The sequence below is a fragment of the Ustilago hordei genome, assembly GCF_900519145.1.
Source record: "Ustilago hordei strain Uho2 genome assembly, contig: UHO2_contig_06, whole genome shotgun sequence".
NCBI lineage: Eukaryota > Fungi > Basidiomycota > Ustilaginomycetes > Ustilaginales > Ustilaginaceae > Ustilago > Ustilago hordei.
The window spans coordinates 873,179-892,152 of record NW_024545253.1 but is presented as its reverse complement, the minus strand read 5'-3'; the positions used below and the strand labels follow the sequence as shown (position 1 = coordinate 892,152).

The 18,974-nt window shown below is 51.0% G+C and overlaps 5 protein-coding genes across 5 annotated transcripts; 3 read left to right on the top strand and 2 right to left on the bottom strand.

Moving 5' to 3' along the window:
- Positions 1-135: 135 nt before the first annotated feature.
- UHO2_03737 (uncharacterized protein) lies at positions 136-2,538 on the top strand (the record flags this gene model as incomplete). The annotated part of the gene is made up of 1 exon (XM_041554343.1): positions 136-2,538. One exon carries the CDS (start codon positions 136-138, stop codon positions 2,536-2,538), a length of 2,403 nt encoding a protein of 800 aa, XP_041410277.1.
- A 158-nt stretch (positions 2,539-2,696) lies between these two features.
- Positions 2,697-4,121, bottom strand: UHO2_03736 (uncharacterized protein; the record flags this gene model as incomplete). Its single annotated transcript, XM_041554342.1, has 2 exons — positions 2,697-2,829; positions 2,920-4,121. The coding sequence occupies 2 exons, from the start codon at positions 4,119-4,121 to the stop codon at positions 2,697-2,699; spliced, it is 1,335 nt and encodes a 444-aa protein (XP_041410276.1).
- Positions 4,122-4,646: 525 nt separating this feature from the next.
- UHO2_03735 (uncharacterized protein) lies at positions 4,647-5,478 on the top strand (the record flags this gene model as incomplete). Its single annotated transcript, XM_041554341.1, has 3 exons — positions 4,647-4,845; positions 5,006-5,331; positions 5,446-5,478. The coding sequence occupies 3 exons, from the start codon at positions 4,647-4,649 to the stop codon at positions 5,476-5,478; spliced, it is 558 nt and encodes a 185-aa protein (XP_041410275.1).
- Positions 5,479-5,701: 223 nt separating this feature from the next.
- UHO2_03734 (uncharacterized protein) lies at positions 5,702-7,326 on the bottom strand (the record flags this gene model as incomplete). The annotated part of the gene is made up of 3 exons (XM_041554340.1): positions 5,702-5,872; positions 5,968-7,179; positions 7,264-7,326. 3 exons carry the CDS (start codon positions 7,324-7,326, stop codon positions 5,702-5,704), a joined length of 1,446 nt encoding a protein of 481 aa, XP_041410274.1.
- Positions 7,327-14,977: 7,651 nt separating this feature from the next.
- On the top strand, positions 14,978-16,999 carry UHO2_03733 (uncharacterized protein; the record flags this gene model as incomplete). The annotated part of the gene is made up of 1 exon (XM_041554339.1): positions 14,978-16,999. One exon carries the CDS (start codon positions 14,978-14,980, stop codon positions 16,997-16,999), a length of 2,022 nt encoding a protein of 673 aa, XP_041410273.1.
- Between the last annotated feature and the right edge of the window lie 1,975 nt (positions 17,000-18,974).

The following is an 18,974-nucleotide window of genomic DNA, read 5'->3' as shown; positions in this document are numbered from 1 at the left end:
AGCTACGACAAAGGCAAAGCTACTCTTTGATGATACTCACGCTCTGACTATCGCTTCACTCGATGCTAAGCCTCGGCATGGCCATATGGCTCTTGTTCTACTTGCTCCCTCTTCGACACGTCGAACGCTACGACCATGACTTCAATGGCCTCGAGCCGACCTCAGCTCAAGTCCAAGTTCAGCGAGTCCTATACCGCACTTCTCGATGGAAGGCAACCATGGATCCAAGATAGTGCTTTCCCAAACTCATCCTCAACCGTCGCCTCCTCATCACCTTCCTATGGCAGCGATCTGCCATCACGACCAGCCGTTTTGCGCTCGAAATTGGCCGGCAAGTCAAACACAGGTCCTCGTTCTCGATACTTTGCCGATCTACTGTGCCTTCCAGTAGAGACTCGATTTGTCACCCAGCAACTGGAAGCGATCCTTCCAGAGACGTTGCTCGATGACGATCCGCACAGCAAAGGCGCTTGCATCGCTGACAACGTTGGCTCGCTATGGCGGGAAGCCATGCGAGTGTGGCGTCAGAGCGACGAGGACGAGGTTCGCAGAAGAAACGCAGTCGACACTCTGGTGGCGCTATCATACCCTGTCCTTACTAAGCGCTTCTCCAACTATTCGTTCGACATTATTTCTATCTTTGCCGGCGGTATGGACGAAGCCGATGACGTATTTACCCTCCTCGTTGACTCAATCGATGACACGCTGCGCGGAGGCAACCTCGCAAGAGTCCGCATCCCCTCCTCCTTCCGAGACGAGGAGGATGAACGAGAGCAGGATTTGGCGCAGGCCAAGGCGAGAGAGTGGATCGATGCAGAGGTACAGCATCGTGCGCTTCAGCTTGGACTTTTGTGGCTTTCTTGTGTTGCCCAGACTTCGTTAGCTGCCTACTTTCTGCGTCGCGATCTTTTCGTCACAGCTTCCACTTTCATTTCCACCCCCGCCGGCTCTCGATACGCCTACGAAGGTGCCGTCTTTCTAGGCCTTCTAGCCACCATCGGTCAAGGCTCCGCTGGTGGTATCTCGCTCAATGCCAGCACCTCAAATCCCTACGCTCGACGCCTCCGCGACTGGGTGGACGAGGACTGCATGGCAAAGATCCTTGTCGCCGCCGCTGCTGCCATGAATCAAAATGTTCAACTATATCGACAGGTTGTCGACGATTCTCCTCCTACCCTGACTGGTAGCATTGCAGGAATAGCTAGCATGCGGTGGGTCTCGAGCCTTGCTGAGCTTGTCGCTTCGCCCACATCGCTTTTCACCTCCACAGCTTCTGACCCAAGGCCATCGGCGACATCTACCCTGATGGGCGATTTCTCTCATCTCCCTTCCTCCAGCTCCGTTATCCTTCTCCCCCTTTTCCTCCTCTCCAGATCCAACCAGGCTTTCACCTCGTTGGTATTGGATGTGACAGACTTGCCAAATGCCAACGACCAGTCGCTTGCTACAGCTGCTAGCGACACAAGATTCAGAGCCAGCAACGAGTCCTTTTGCCAGCTAGCTTCCCTGGCATCCTATCTTGCCACTCATGCATCTGTCTCGCCACGCTCAGCCTCGTATGCTCGCATCGCGCTTCTCTGCCTTCTCGTCTTTCTCTACGACCAACGCGGCAGTCGCAACATGATTGCCGACACACAGCGGTCTGCTCGCATCCTCGAGCGGTCCCGTCTCTGTCGCCAGCGTGAGCCAGCACTTGCGCTTCCCCGGACCAAACGCACGCGGCTCGTCACTGCCGTCCTAGACGCGGCCACTTGCTCGATGTGCTACAATCTCAGCAAGCGCATTGATACAGCGTCATTCCTGATCAGTCTCAAGCTCATCCAACGCGTCGTCAACCTATGTTCCGACGAGCGCATCCAACTCGAATACGATTGGCAAGATTGCTGGAGCGCTATCCTCTCACTCGCGTCTTTCCTTGCTGCACGCTTCGCTGAGATCCGCTCAAGTCAAGACCTTTCGGAACTCATCAAGGCTTTGATCGCTACCTTGAACTCGATCCTGCTACGATCTGATCATGTCCTCACTTCCACGAACGAGATCAATCACTTCATATACGAGATCGTGAGATGCTCACAGACGCTTCGTAAGACTGTGCTCCTTTTGGACCCATCGTCCAGGAATTCCACCTCAAATCCCGGCTCGATGGCGAACACTAATGGAGCTTTTATACCCACACCACCCAAGCTCTACACACAAGTGCCAGGATGGAAGAACCTCGAACGTATCATTCAGGCTGTCGAAGCCAAGATTGCGGAGTGGGTCGAGCAGAAATCCAGCTCTAGGAGAAACAAGACCCCTGATATCGACACAATCAACAAGCTCATCGCCAGCATTGATCGTGAACACTTGCTTGCTGGCGCATCCGAAGAGCGACATACTTCCAGCTCTGCTTCAACTGGTGTCGGCAACAGAGATGGCGGGACGAACGGCGTCATGCATCATGAATTGGAATGGCTGGATCGAATTCAAGAACAGTGCCTCCCAGAGTTCGTCCGTCATGCTTGCACAGACGTTCTACGAATCTTGCCTATCTATTGATCCGCTCAATCGATTCTGACGATCCTGCTGTACGTTGGGTAGATGAATTCGCATCCTATTCCGATCATCATTCAGAAACGGTCTTGACTGGACAGACGTGTGGTTACTCTGAAGACAGATTTGCATTACGGTTCGCAACAATGCCCCTGAGGAGAGTGTTACTGGAACTTCTGAATGACGACAGCATTGAGAAGACCAGCGTCTTGAAGAGTTTGCGACTCGTCACTCAAGGGCTTGGGCGGGAATGACGCATTGAGCACATAGTTTCGCGTCGACGTTACCGGGTTGGCACTGCCAGAGAGAATGGTCAAGAGACAGATACAGAAGCAGGTTAGCGCCCAGTAAAATCCCATCAGAAGTTCGATTAGTGGGGAGACTTACGCATTGATGTAGCTCCTCAGATCCGCAATGGTGTGGTCCGTATTGAAGCGAGCTGTCATTCGTTGCCCGTCGCTGAGTCGGATTTGAAGCTGTGTTGTGGGCCTATCCGCATCCACCTTGAAGTCTCCAGAGCTAGAAGTCGCCGAAGTGGTCGCCGTTGTTGCAGGCTGCGATTGAGAAGAGGTCGCGAATGAGGGAGCAGCGGGGGAGCCAAGTCGGTTGCCAGACCCTGCAAACGGTTTCATGGGTGGAGGCTTGTACTTCTCGTCGGTGCGTCTATGGACGTGGACCTGCACTTGCTGACCGAAGCGAATGTTGAGAAGGTCGAGAGGTGCATGGCCCGCGTTGATGGCAGCCAGCGTCTGTGCATGTGCTGGATCGTCGAATCGCATCAATTCGCCGTCCTCAATCGAAAAGCCGTCCTCCCAGAAGGTAAGGTTTCGAATCGCCACCTCTCCGTCCTCATTATCACCACCATTGCCGCTGTTGTCTCTGGCGGAAGCTGCAGGATCGCTTGCAAAGCCGCCGGGCATTGAGGTCGTGCCTGCAGAAGGCTCGGACTCAGCAGAATCATTGATGGTTCGACCACGTCCGGTAAACGCGAGCGAATTGGAGGAAGATGATGATTGGGCTTTAGCAAGCTCAGGATGTTTTTTGCCCTCTTCAGCAGCACGACGAAGGATCTCCTGGACCATGTCCCCTCCGGGTTGATTCCTGCGACGTCGAGCTTCCGGATTCTCGACACTGAGTGCGCTTCTCTCGCCGCCAGCAAAGTAATTCATCTCGTCATCATCGCCGTCGTCATCTTCGTCGTCACCGCTACCTCCTCGTCTGCTAGCCGAACCTTCGTTGGCAGATCGGATGTCGCGCATGGTGGAGATGCCGCCGCGACTTCCGCCACTAGCTGCGGAGCGTTGGGACTGGCTGGAGCTCGAGGTAGCGCCAAAGCCAGAGGCAGCCGAAGACTCGACCGGTTGACCAGATAGCGTGCGCGGACCAGTGTAGTCAGCTGGCACACTAGGAGCGGGTTCGGATGGTGCTGCGCCCTCTGCTTCTTCATCGACCGCAGACTGCGATGGCTCGGACTCGTAAAAGCTGGACATAGCAGTTTCCAAGTCGCCGCCGGCAGCCTCCAAGAAGAAGCGGGCACGGTCGGCGGAAGCACCAGTGATGGCAGCGAACTGCTGGATGCTCTCGTCCATTTTCAGGTCGTGATAAGGGGATATGATGCGAAAAGGCTTCGCTCTGGTTGGAAGGAATGTTGAAGAAGGGAAGGTCCTGTCAATCCTTCTTAGCAACAACAGCTATCAGACACGTAACCGCAGCGGCCAAGTGGAGTAAAATGCTGAAAAGCAGCGCATGGGCCGTCAAAGTGTGCGCAATTTGATTTCATACGAAAGAAAGTTCGATCGCACAATTCAAAGATTAATTTCATTGCTTCAGGTTTGTGTTGAGTTCAAATCGGACGAGAGGGTTCAGGAAAGGTCGAAGCGGCGGATGCGAAGGATCAAGCCATTTCGCAGAAGCGACCAGGTGCCTTGCTTCTATTCGTCACCTACACCATCTCTACCACGCCTTAATATCAGCGTCTCTCGATCGAGCACGCACAGCGATCCGGATCGTCTAGCATCCTGGCTTAGAACACATTTGCACCGACTGCTTCCGACCCTAGCACTACATACAGATCTCACTGGACGCACACACCATATCGACGGTGAACGATCATCATGGCCGCCAACAAGAACAACGAGCAGGTCGTCACCGAGACCTTCTCGGAACGCTCTCCCTTTGCTGATGGTATGACCTCGGGCGCTGTTAGCGCAGGCGCTGGTCTGTTCGTCAGTGCTTTTCAGAACAGTGTACAGACCCACAACAAAGGTGCCCTCGGTGTCTTTACCCGCACAGGCAGCACGATCGCTCTTTTCAGTGAGTCGACTCGCCCGGTCCTCGCTAGCTTCAATTTCAGCGTTGAAGTGTAGATTTCTGTTGCTGGTATCGTTACTGACAATCTCTTTGCTTATCTTCGACATTGTTCTCTACATTCAATCTGGCCCATCTGCGATTCGATGCATTCTTCCTCATTCAGCCGCCATGGGAGGCATTTTCTCTTACACTGACTCGACTGTCGCAAACTTCCGCCAGAAGGACGATGCCATCAATGGCGCTGTTGGAGGCTGCGCTGCCGGTGTTGTGCTCGGTGCTGCTGCTCGCTCGGTACCAATGATGTTCGGTGGTTGCGCTTCCCTTGCTGCGCTGATCGGCACCTTTGACGCTGCAGGCAAGTCGCTCCAAGGCGCATACGCTCGCCCAACACCAACAGACTTTGCCCACGGCGACCATGACACATCTCATGGCTCAGGCGAGAAGGGCTGGAGGGAAGCACGAGAGGCTCGTCGCCGAAGCTTCTTCAAGGTAAGTTGCACATACATGAGGTCCTCGAGTTGAAGCAATGCTGACCCTCGCAACCATGACCCCTTTCTTTCATACTATGGTTCAACCCACTTGATGGCACCCTCAAAACATCAGCAAAAGAAGAAAGACGTCGAGTCCGATGCATAGATTCTCCAAACAACACTTGTTCCTACCTTTTCGCCTCCATTTCGACAGCATACGAATGCCAACTTGTAACAACGACGTGCCGCCATATGATGCAGACGCAGCGTGATACCACCTGTCCGGATGTCGAGATTACACCCACAACTTTTTGGCACAATCAGACGACTTTGTAACATGAATATGTGTATGAGTATTGCAGTTCTAGGCAATGCCTTGACGGTCTACGTTACGACAGTGATGCGCCGACAAAGTTCTCTGAGAACAAGACACCCTTGTCGGTCCTGAGCAGACGAGGCTTCTTGTCAGCCTCGGGATCCGCGGCATCTGGAAGAGCACCAACCCAGGCGCACTGCTTGCTCTCAGTGGTGGTGTAACCTGGCTGGATTGCCTCGAAAATCTGTGAATGCCGGTGCAAGGGATGAGAAAATGAAAACAATCAGTAAAGGAACATGGAGCACAGTAGAGGATGCGGCTGTATCGAAGTGATCGTACCTTCTTCTTGGGGTTGAGCACAGCTTCTGGCTCGCGACCCTCGAAGCCCTCAACCCAGACCTTGTCACCGGGCTGGCTTCCTTCGGGAGGACAGACGGGCTCAATACCGCCGTCTTTGCCATCCTTGTGGGTAGCGCACAAAAGCATACCGTACGACTTGATGCCACGCATAGCCGCGGGCTTGAGGTTGCAAACACCAATCACCATGCGGTTCTGCATCTTCTCGATGGGGACAAAGCGAACCAGTCCGCTGAGAATGGTTCGTGGGCCGTCGGCCTCGCCAAAGTCCACCTTCTCAAGGTAGAGTGCATCAGCGTCGGGGTGCTTTTCGACCGAGACGATCTTGCCTACGCGTAGATCGATCTGCGATGGAATGGGACCTGTGGTGTCGGCAGCAGCGGCGGCAGCACCGCCCTTCTTGCCTCCACCGCCTCCAGCACCGGCTTTTACCTCTTTGGGCGCCTTCTCCTTCTTTTCCTTCTTCTCCTTCTTGGGCTGATCCTGCTGCTGCTGCTGTTGCTGGGGAATGTCCTTTTTCTGACCATCGGCAGCGGCAGCGGCCTCTTTGTCGGCCTTCTTTGCCTTTTTGATGTCTTCAGGCTTCGCACGCTGAATTGTAGGCATGCCCTCGTAGGTAGGCTCGAACGAGGCAAAGCCAAGCTGAGCAGCGTTGGCGGCTCTGGCTACCTGGGGCAAGTTGGAGAGGTGAGAGATGTAGCGTGTGACCGAAGGGCTGGCATGCTGCTCGGCAGGCTGCAGTTTGGAGATGGTTGGGTAGATGGAAGCGAAGAGGGCGAGGTCCGCAACAGTGGGCTTGTTGGTAGCAAGGAAGGTGACGCTGTCGAGCTGCTCGTTGAGCGATTTGAGACCGTCGGCAGAAACAAGCTGCTGCTCGTCTGCCTTGTTGAGCTTCTGCAGCCATTCTGTTGTAGTAGCCTTAGCCTTATCATCAGCGCCAAAGATCTGGGCCGACTTTCCGGTCAAACCAGCAAGCTTGTCGGCAAGGTCGGTCAATGGCAAGGCGGCGTCACCTTGCAGTTGTTGAATGGCGCTCTGTTGTGATAATGACGACCAGGATGAGGAGGCCGTGGGATGGGTTGCAGTGGAACGGTGTGATGCAGTGGCCAAAGTGCGGGAAACGCGTTGCAGTGATCGTGAGGCGATTGAATGCGTCGTGCGCAAGGACGATCGAGTCATCAAGGCGAGGGGAATCTGTGGGATCAGTCATTTGAGCAAGCTGGGCACAAAAGAGTTGTCGAAGCCCTCGAGGGTAGAGGTAACGTGGTGGGTACTCACAGCATCGTTGGCATACTGCGCGTAGGCGGCGGTGATGAGCTGTCTTGCTCGCTGTCCGGACATCGTGTATTGTGTTGTTATGACGCAGAGGACGGTTAGTGGTCAGAAGATCGAGAAGAGAAGCTTTGAACCTTGAGGCGTCCACCGGAAAAAGTAACAGAACGAAGAAATGCGCCATCTTCTCTTATGCTTTCGACAAAAAAAGCAGCATGTTACATCCCAATGGCATTTGGAGTCTGATTGTCAACAAGCCATGGTGTAACATACCATTTGCGTTGCACAAATCGTGAAAAAGGGGTCTCTCAAGAGGACGATCAGGGAAGGTGATTTCATTTCAGTTGAAAATAAACACCACTAGGGGGTTTCAGTTTTTGTTTTTTTTTCATTTGGAAACTCAAGTTTTTTTTTTGGAGTTTTCACTTGTGTCGAATATTTGTTACTTATGTAAGCTCTGCCATTTTGGAAAATACTCTAATTTTTGAAAACACTGCTTCAGCAGTACTGATGTGGCAGAGTTTTCAGAATTGGACCTGAGTCTTCACACACATGATGTTGCATGTGATGTGGCACATGATGTACTCACACAAATGCCTCCACTTTTCCTGCACAGCTTGTTTTGCATGAACCCACAGTGTCAATAATGACTGTATCTGCTTTGATTGTGCAACAAGAGTGTCAAAGATGGTGGAGCTACAAGGTGGTTCAGATTCTGGAACTTTGAGTATTGGAAGACTCTAGTTTTTGAGGGCAAAAAAAAACTGAAACCCCCTACTGTCATAGGCAATCCTTACTATGTCCAAGTAAAATCACATGACTGCGCAGCCATGGTCACGTTTTAACATGCCTGCCAACTTTGTTCATTGTCGCCACCCATCATCTCCCACTAGCACATATCATTGCCCACCAATGGCCCCTATCTCATCCTATCACATAATGCAGTCATACATGGCACCTCGCCTTCACCCACTCACAGTAAAGTATATATACTCTTAACATTACTGTATCTAGTCCTCATGAAATGCCAATGATTTCGCCGCTCGCTCTATTGCCCTAGCCTGTGGAGTACCTCCTAAGTCTGGACCCAGCCTGCACAGACCGGGCAATGCATTGGAGGTGCAGTGCACACGAAATGTGAAATCGGTGGAGTCACGGGTTTCTGGCCAATTTCAGCAAAATTTGTCAGAACGAGCTCATCCAACAGATATCACAGGTTGTGTTATGAAAAGGGGCTCATCAATGCATTGAGAACCAAGCAACCTCATAGAATCAAGGGGACGGCTGTAGGAGGCTTGTCGCCATCACTAGTGGCAAGAAGAGACATATGGGAAGAGGTATACAAGGGAGGGGTCCAAGCATAGGGGCATTGTCAGAGGTCATGCACCCAAAACCTGATATCTGTAATAGAAATGTGTCTATTACGAATCCTGTCAAGATATGCAACAACACTTGAGGTATTACAATTCTTGTTGAGATATGTAGTAGAGACGTCTCTATTACTTTTCTTGCCTGAAGATGCAGTATGTCATGGGCCTGAATGCTCAAGAAGCAGGAGGGTCACTGGTTCATATGGAAGGGGCACAGGTATTGGAGACCTAGTCGATACCAGTAGAGAGCATGGTCATAGTGCAGTCTCCATGGAGACCATGGACTCCTATGGACTCACATGCAAAGGAGGACCAGGCCCATATGTGAGGAGGGCCAGGCACAGCCATGAAGAGGACCAAGCTCAAGGAGCATGCAGATGGTTACCACTCAGGGGCTCGAGAGACAAGAGTCAAAGGAACTGTCACCAGTCAAAGGAGAAGGAGCAGTGTATAGGAAACCAGCAAGCAGGTCCTGAGGAGGAGGAGCAGTGTTGAAGGAGTCGACACCACTCAGGAGGCACAGGGGTGCCAAGCAAGCAGGATAGCTCAAGGAGGACAGGAGTGGTGCTAGAGGGGCCCCCTGCACAGTACTCAATGAAGAAGGTACTCTCTGGAGAGAGAGCAGGAGCAGCATCACTGGCAACACTGTGAAGAGGTATATAACCATACTTTCTCATCATCAAAGGTTGAGTGGATCCTCATCCACTCTACACACACCATAACTAGTTATCACTTCAGCATAAGTATACATTAGTTTCAGTCAGCACATTAGCAATCTATCAAGATTGCTTCTCATTGTAGTGTGTGTGTTGTATCACCACTACCTGACATCTGAAGGTGGCCCATAGCAGGTCAGCGGTCCAGATATAGATAGAACCAAAGGCAGTAGTCCACTGCAGTCTGGGGATCACTTCAAGCATTAGTCAGCACACTGGACACTCATGTTGATGCCACCAAATTACCACCAACACCACCAACCTTATCACCAACACCATCAACCTCATCATCATCAACACTCACACCAGACCTTGGTGTCATCATAACCTACATATTGATATTGATCGTGCTGAGCTACCCCTGAATGGAGTGTCCACAGAGGTCAGCTGAAACCTACAATAGTATATACAATGAACACCACCTGCTGTCATCATGCAACTTGATAGTCACCGAGCAATGTAGCTTGTCAAGACTGATACCGAGACAATAGCTGTTGCACAGTTTGATAGTCACTGAGTATCTCGACAGACCGACCTGGGTTTCAGGCGCGAGACCCCTGACACGACACCTCTCCTGTGTCATGGGACGGGATGTGCAGGAAGCAGGAAGATCCATCAAGTCATATGAAGGGAGCATGGGAATCGAGGGATCAGGCAGATCATAGGACTTGCAATAGAGTCCACTGAGATCTGTAGGAGAAGCAGCTCTAAGGCAGATCTCACCTAGATTGGTACAAGCAATAAGGGTATCATGAATCACACCAGAATCTGCAGTACACTGGATCATATGACATGTCCTGCAGAGATCAATGGCAGGGTGTTTGTACAATAAAGGCTAAGAGGGGAGGTTGCCTGAGGTCACCACCAGATGAGGTAGGGGCCTACACAACATTGAAGTTGGCACCAGCAGGTGGGCACCAATGACAGGGAGTAATGAGAAGGGGGGCAAGTCACCACTCAGATGAAGTGGGATGGCCCCTGATGGAGATGAAGCATCAAGAGGCCATCCATCCACAGAGGACAAGGGATATGACATGAGCAGCAAACTAGTGTGGATGGGAAAACAGTGGGAAAGATGAGGAGGAGACATGGAGTCAAGGAGGCCTCACAGGACAGGAGCAGTGTTGCCTGTGACACTGCTAGGATGGTATATAACCATGCTCCTCATTGTAACAAGTGAGTGGATCCCCATCCACTCTACACCATACACAACTAGTTATCACTTCACTCAAGTATACATTAGTTACAGTCAGCAAAGTCACAATCAAGTAGATTGCTTCCATTGTAGCACATGTGTTGTATCCCCACTCCCTGATGTCTGAAGGCAGTTCATAGCAAACCAGCAGTCTGGATAAAGATAGAACTGAAGGCAGTCATCTGCTGCAGCCCAGGGATCACCTCAAGCATTCAGTTGACACACTGGATACTCATGTTGATGACATCAACTATCTCAATCACACCAGACCTTGGTGTCTTGCAATACATTCAAGTTATTGATTGTGCCAAGCTACCTCTGGATGGAGTGTCCACAGCAGTTAGTCAAAACCTGCAATAGCAAAACCATTACTGCATCTTTGGGTGAGAAAAGTAATAGAGATGTCTCTACTACCTATCTTGACAAAAATTGTAATACCTCTAGCATTGTTGCATATCTTGACAGGATTTGTAATAGGTGCATTTCTATTACAGATATCAGGTTTTGGGTGCATGACCTCTGACATCCTGCTCCTTCTGAGGAGGGTTTTCGCCTCCTCCCAACACTACTTCTGTACTGTGTGCTGAACCCATCGGTGCCACTACTCTACTGCCCAGACAGGGTGTTGGTTTGAGTGACACCCCCTCTTGTCTCCATGCTCCTTGTTGCCTGTCAATATGTGTCAATCTCTTTGACACTGCTCTTCTTCCTTATGGTTGATCCCTGGTCTTCTCAACACAGTTCCCCCTCTCTAACTGGCAACCTTCTTCCCCTCTTATCTTGTGAATCCCTTGGTTGCATGCCAGACCTTATTGTCATGCTTCCTGATCATGCAAATGCCCCTGTGGCTAGCCCTCTGTGTTGGTATGCATGTCCCTCCTGAGTGGTAACCATCTGCATGATACTGAGCTTGGTCCCCTTCCTCGATTGTTTCCTGCATGCTTCCCTTGTCTTCCCTGCCAGGGAAACTCCTTCTCTGATCCTCCCATTGTTTCAATGTGATGAGCTACCTGTTCTACACCAATGGTGCTTTGTTGGTGCATGCTTTGGTGAAGCATACTGGGTAGGCTTGTTCTAATTGATCCTAGCAAGATTACTCAAAACCCCAGTTCTTGGTTGAATCCACAAATCATACATGCCACTATCCTGATCAGTTTGTTGACACCTGATGCTTGCTTCAGATCATTCTGCACACACTTCCTGTGCTGACCCTGTGACATATGGACCCACCCGTGGTTTGAAGTATCTAGGCCTGGTGGGGGATGCATACTACTCATAATTGATGCCAGGTGGTTTGTTCAACTCAGCAAATGACACCGACTGCCTTGGTTGTGATGCTGGGGATGGCATGGGAGGGTCTCCCATCATATATTTGTCCCCTCCTGCCTGTTCCTCTGAGCAAGGGAGTATGACCATATCTTCTTCACTCAGGTGAGTGTGGCATAGGTGCTCATCACATTGGGCTTGTCTGGAGAGCTCCAGCTGGGCCTCCACTAAGGAGAGTAGCCTCTCGACCTTGTCATGCAGGCTCTTGTCCATCATGTTGATCATGGGGTGCTGCTTGAACAATCCACTCTAATGTCAAAGGTCTCGTGCCTAAAACCTGATATCTGTGACAAGAATGCATCTATTATGAATCCTGTCGAGATATGTGGTAACATCTTGTGTATTACGATTTTTATCGAGGTATGTCGTAGATAAGCTTCTATGACTTTTCTTGTCCATAGATGTGATAATGTGATTGTTACTGCAGGTTGTCAGCGGTTGTGCACCCAAAACCTGAGAACTATCTGTAATAGAAACGCATCTATTACGAATCCTGTTGAGATATGTGACAATGTTTGAAGTATTACAATTCTTGTTGAGATATGTAGTAGAGATGTCTCTATTACTTTTCTCACCCAATGATGTAGTAGTGGTTTTGCTATTGCAGGTTTCGACTAACCACTGTGGACACTCTGTCCAGAGGTAGCTTGGCACAATCAATAACTGTTATGAACTGATACTAACACCAAGGTCTGGTGTGATTGAGATTGTTGATGTCACTGATGTGAGTGTCCAGTGTGTTGACTGAATGCTTGAGGTGATCCCCAGACTGCAGTGGACAACTGCCTTCGGTTCTATCTTTATCCCTTGTGGGTGGATGGGCCTCATGTTGCCTCCTCTCCATCAGGGGTCAGTCCCACCTCATCTGGGTGGCAACTTGCCCCTTCTCATTACTCCCAGTTGTCAGCACCCACCCACTGGTGCCAACTTCAATGCTGTGTAAGGCCCCTGCTTCATCTGGTGGCAACCCCAGCTGTCCTCACCACTACTCTGTTTATCATGTGATCCTCCTTGCCATTGATCTCCACAGAATATGTCCTATGATCCAGTGTACTGCAGATTCTGGTGGGATTTGTGATACCATTATGGCTCATGCCAATCTAGCTGGGATCTGCCCTAGAACCATTCCTCCTACAGATCTCAGTGAACTCTACTGCAAGTCCCACAATCTGCCCAATTCCTCAATTCCCATGCTCCCTTCATATGGCTTGCTGGATCTTCCTGCTTCCTGCACATCCAGGCCCATGACACAGGTCTTGACTGACCGCTGTGGACACTCCGTCCAGAGGTAGCTCAGCACAATCAATAACAATGAATGTATTGCAAAGACACCAAGGTCTGGTGTGATTGAGATGGTTGATGTTGTTGACATGAGTGTCCAGTGTGTTGACTGAGTGCTTGAGGTGATCCCCAGACTGCAGTGGATGACTGCCTTTGGTTCTATGATCGCAAGCCAGACCGCAGGTTGCTATGAACCACCTTCAGTGTTGATCATTATCCAGACCACTGGTTCTATGAACTGCCTTCAGATGTCAGTGAGCAGTGATATGACACACACACTACAATGGAAGCAATTGATTATGATTACAACTTGCTGATGGAAAACTAATGTATACTTGTGCTGAAGTGATAACTAGTTATGGTGTAGAGTGGATGGTGATCCACTCACTTACTATGATGGGGAGCATGGTTATATACCTTTCTTGCAGCATCACCCATGACACTGCTCCTTTTCCTCATCCCCCCTATCCTCCCCATCCATCTTGTGATGCCACTTGTTGGCACCACTTCCTTGCCTCTGGTGGATGGATAGGCCTCATGCTGCCTCATCTTCGTTAGGGGTCAATCTCACTTCATCTGAGTGGCAACTCACCCCCTTTCCATTGCCCTCCTGTCATTGACTCCCACCTGTTGGCACTGACCTCATCAGTGTGCCAGGCCCCTACTTCATCTGGTGGTGTCCTCCCCCTTGTTCAGTATCCTCCTCTCACCATATCAGCAATGGGGTGCCTCTCAAACCAATTCTCATGAGGTCTGTCATACTTAGCATGATATTGTGATTCCCACTGAACTCTGTAGTAATGACCTCATTCTTGCTGATCCTGACAAGTTATGCCATAGGGTTGTTTCTACTACCAATCTCAGTGAACTCTTCCTTAAGCTCTTGTTTAGCCTGATCCTGCAATTTCTGCACTCCTCTTCATATGACTTCAACTCTTCTGGCTTCCTGTGCATCTGGCTCCCATGACAATACTTCAATGTTGTGTGAATTTGGTACACCAGCTAAGGGACTAGCTGGTGTAGTGGTTTTATGTTTTGATTTGGTTACCCGATTCCCGATTGCTGACAGTGGACAGCTTCACAGGGCATAGAGGCAGACATCATCAAGCTTCTTGGGTGGTGGAATTCAGATTGCTATCGGCGATATGTGGACCATTCTGCAGCCAAGCACTGCATGATGGTTGCCTCCCTCTACTCAATCTGACAGGGACCCCTTGTCCCTACAGATGCTTCCTGGCAAGATCCTGTCCTCTAATCTTGGTGTAGCCTCCAGCCTCTCTGCAGAGACCGCTGTCTGCTGCGTAGGCTACACTGCAGCTATTGGCAGGCCAGGAGCCTCTTTGTCAAGTTTTGAGGACCTCACGGGTCTTTGCCTGCAATCCACTTAGGTTTTTCATGTTATGTATATACAATTTCAGTTATGTTTCGTGCGATGGAGTCCAGACGGGACTGTCAATGGACGATTCCTACAGATCAGGCGATGCCAGGAAAGAGTGAGTTTGGAGCTCGAGTCGAGTCTGTTACGTTAGATCGTCCGATCCTGCTGAGAAGGCAATGTATGGGTTGGCATGAGATGGCATGGCATCGGCAATGGCCAATTTGACGACGAAGAAGCACATGAAGTGGGGAAAGAAACACGCACACACACACACACGCGCAACATCTGTGTGTGTGCGACATGCACGTTCGCCCCATCCATTGAAGACCCTCTTTGTTTGACATCTTTCACAACTGACCTGACCGACTCCTTCATCTCTCTCCTCTCTCTATTTCCTTCGCACCTCTTGCACCCTTGTCACGCCAGACAAAACTCAAGAGAGGGCTTCAGAACCATGTCGTACGCAGACTCTTCAAGCTCACGGCCGAAGCAGCTTCGCCCAGTGATCCTTGTGAGCGGTGCGAATGCTGGTGTAGGCTTTGGTATCTGTCAGAGGCTCATTGTTCAGCTCTCGTCGCCGACGCCAAGCGATACATTGCCAATCCACCCTCAACGGAATAAGGACGCAACGCTTCAACCCACTGCTACACCTTTTGCTGCGCCGGACGGGTGCACCATTGTGCTAGCATGCCGAAACCCTATCAAGGCTCACAAGGCCAGGCAGCAACTCAAGCAGCTACTCAAGTGGATCGAGAACCTTCCCGAACATGAGGACACCCCCTCAGGACCGCCCGAAAGGTGGGCTTTTGCCATTGATATCACTTCCAAGGACGACAAGCTGACTGATCCGGAGACTGAAGATGACATTCGTGACACACCACACGAGGATGCCGATCCGGCCTTGGTCGCCCACGCTCAGGAGAACAATGTGCGACGTAGAAGAAATTTGCGCAAAGCACTGGCCAACGATGATGAGGCCAAGCAAGTCCTCAGCGCCGACTCCGACTCGGAAGGCGAAGGAGACGATGCTGGAGAAGGAACGCCCGACTCACCCGATCTCGACGCATCGCTCGAGCAGCGAAACAGGCGAGCGAATGCGCGCTATCGACGTCGGTTCTGCCAGGGCACCCGCATTGAGTTTGTTCCCCTCGACCTCGGAAGTATGGGAAGTGCGCTCGAATGCGCTCGAACGGTGCGCGAAAGGTACTCGCACGTCACACATGTGGTGCTCAACGCCGGATCGTCATCATGGACAGGTATAAACTGGTTCCACGCCGTCTGGATGATCTTGACTCAGTTCCGATATGCAGTGACGTGGCCAGCATACAAGATGCAGCGTGCCGGAGACAAGAGCGACGATGGCTTCGGATGGGTCTGGCAGTGCAACGTAGGCGCGCATTGGATCCTGGTACGAGCCTTGCTGCCTTCTCTGCGAGCTACACCCTACTCAGTACCTTCGCGCATTGTGTGGACCAGCTCAGTCGAGGCCTTTTCCAAGTACTACGATGTCAGCGACTACCAATGCGTCGATGTGGGCAAGTCGCCGCTTCCCTACGAATCCGTTAAGTACCAATGCGAGCTAGCCGCGTTCGGATTGGATGATGCGCTCCAAACACGTCGAATGCGCACACAGCCAGGTACACCTACGGAGGAGCGCCCGCCAATGCTCAGCATGTCTTCTGTCGATGGCAGCATGACGGACTCTAGCATGCGCCGCACCGCATCGTCGGCAAGTGGGACAGCCCCACGCGGCTTCCTAGGTCTTCCACCCGCTTCGCGCGCCCTTCCAGGGCAAGCAGAACCACGCAGCTTCTTGGCCCATCCCGGTGTGGTTGCATCCACCATGATGGCGCAGTTCGTTGCCACGTGGATGACGGTTTTTGTTGTGGCCACCTTCTACGTTGCTCGATGGGTAGGCTCACCGCACCACCCGATCGACCCGTTCAAGGGCGCTGTCTCTGTCAGCTACGCCTGTCTGGCACCTGAGCCGGACCCGAAGAAGCGATACGGGAGTCGAGCTGACTGCTGGGGCCGAGAGTATGTGGGTATCGAGAGCATCGAGTATTACCGTTCTCAGCTTGGTGGAGCCGGTCCAGGAGTGGGAGCACGGTTGGCATTGGCAGGGATTGACCCTAACACGGCACAAGGAGATCCAGCGGAGGCGGGTCGTGTGCTTAGCATGGCGCGTGAATACATTGGGTTGTGTGAGAGGATGACACGGCAGGTGTGGCGCAGTGCACGCAAGGGCAATCTGCCACCTTGGAGTTCGCTGACGGGCGACGAGTTCGTGATCCAAGAGCATGCCGCGCAGCTATCAACCGATCAGGACGAGGGACAGCAGATCCTCGACACGGAAGATGCGCGGCCGCCTGCGAAATCGGACAACGACGAGTCTGTGATCACGCTCAAGACAACGACCGTGCCCAGCAATGGAAACTCCTCGCACGACGACGCCGAGTGGGAGAAGGTTCAGTAACGAGCAAAGTCATGTCATAGATGCTTCCGACATCAAGCAGTGCTCGCGTCTCGCCCATCGCTACGCTTGAAAGGCGTACGCGTGCGACTCTCTGTTGCAAGTTGCACGTGTCACGCAATGCGGCGTCTTATCTGCGGATGGATGTTCGCATGGTTACCATTGTGACGCTCATGAGTGGCTCGTGTTGATCAGAACTGAGCATTGAGCATGAGGAGCGGTGTAGTAGAAGATACTTGGGTATTTCCAAGGGTCGACGTGTTAGATCGGAACATTAATTGCAGGGAGGCCGAAGCGATGCAAAGTGCAAACAGAGATGAGGTGGATGCGAAGCTTGTGGGAGCATATGCAGCCTAAACTCGTGGTTTGACACCAATGCATGGAGGAGTTGCGTTGCTATGACAATGGTTAGGAGGTGTTGTTAAGGCAACGGATAGGGGGTGTTGACAAGGCAACAATTATGAAGGAGACCCACTGAATGATGGCTCAAGGAGTGACTCGAAGGGCGAGCACGGTCGGCTGTTAGGGTATATATACTCATGTTCTGTAGTCACTCTCACCTCGAAATAATAAGTCTTCTCACTTAGACACACCCAACTGTAAAGAGCGCCTGACTGTGGCCTCAGGAGCGGTGTATCTAATTTCAACTGGTGTCCTTAATTTACATGTTGTGAGATGGTGAGTTCTTTGACAGAATGCGATTCTGTCCTTAAAGGCGAGGATAGAAAGAGACCAAAAAGTAGCCGAAAAAAGGAGGCAGGGAAATGAGAACTTTATTTGCAACTCGTTCGAGTCGCTTCAACATTCCGCCGCCTACCATGAGCAAGAGCACAGAATCATCAGTTCATTGCTGAACGCAGACTTGTATTTCCATCGCAAACCAGAACATCGAATGCTTCCAGGTTTTGCATGCTAAGGATGTTGAAACCATTACCAAGTTTACTTGCTTGAGAAGTCGACCACAATGAGGCGCGAGTTGGGGACATTCAGAAAGGGACACAAAAATTTAGCCGGCCAAAAGGTTACACCTCTCTCGCCTGGAAAGCAACTCGCTTGTTTAAAGCTCGAAAGTCCTAAGAACTGCCGAAGCGTCCGGAGCACTTACGAGGTAGAGTCCTGGGATCTCGCCACTTCCAGGAAAGACGAACGTAGTGAAACTCTGAACCCGAGGTCGTCCCACAAGGTTGCCGCAAGGTCGTCTCGGTAGACAACCGCCGCTAAGGTCAGGTCAATTCGAGAGAAGACGGGAAGGTCGGGACAGCACCGTACTGGTACAATTGCAAAGCCAGGCGAAATCACTCTCGTGTCGCGTATCTTTGCGTTGCGGAGGAGGATCTTGTAGGGGATCTAGCCGATACCGGTGGCGAGGTGCGGCAACAGATTTGGAGCCGTGGATAAACCCTTAGAAGCTGACTTGGTTCATTCATCCGATGGTACGCAACGAGCAACACGACGCTACCATCCCCGGACCCTTTGACGCTACCTTGTGCGCTAAGGTCGACGTTTGTCCTGGCCTCTCCCACTTGGCTGCCAGCCGACGAGTTGAAAGACGTAATGTGGTCCCTACAATGAATCGCATTTCCGCATGCTGTTCTTGTGTACTATTAATGAGCGCTAGCGCTAGTGTACAAACTCAAGTCTCGCTTCGAGCAACAAGGGAGTCTGTGTCAATATGAAGCGCATAAAGACTGGTGAAGCAAAATGAATGAAAGAAGGGTGAGCAATTCAGCCAGAACTGCTGCAAAGATGTAAGCTGGAAAAAAAACGAAGGCAACTGGCGATTAACTTAGGCCCTTAGGCCCTTTTTTTTTTTTCCTTTTTCTTTTTTTTTTTTTTTTTTTTTTTTTTTTTTTTTTCCCTTTCCCTTTTTCTTTTTCTTTTTCTTTTTCTTTTTCTTTTTCTTTTTCTTTTTCTTTTTCTTTTTCTTTTTCTTTTTCTTTTTCTTTTTCTTTTTCTTCTTCTTTTTCTTTTTCTTTTT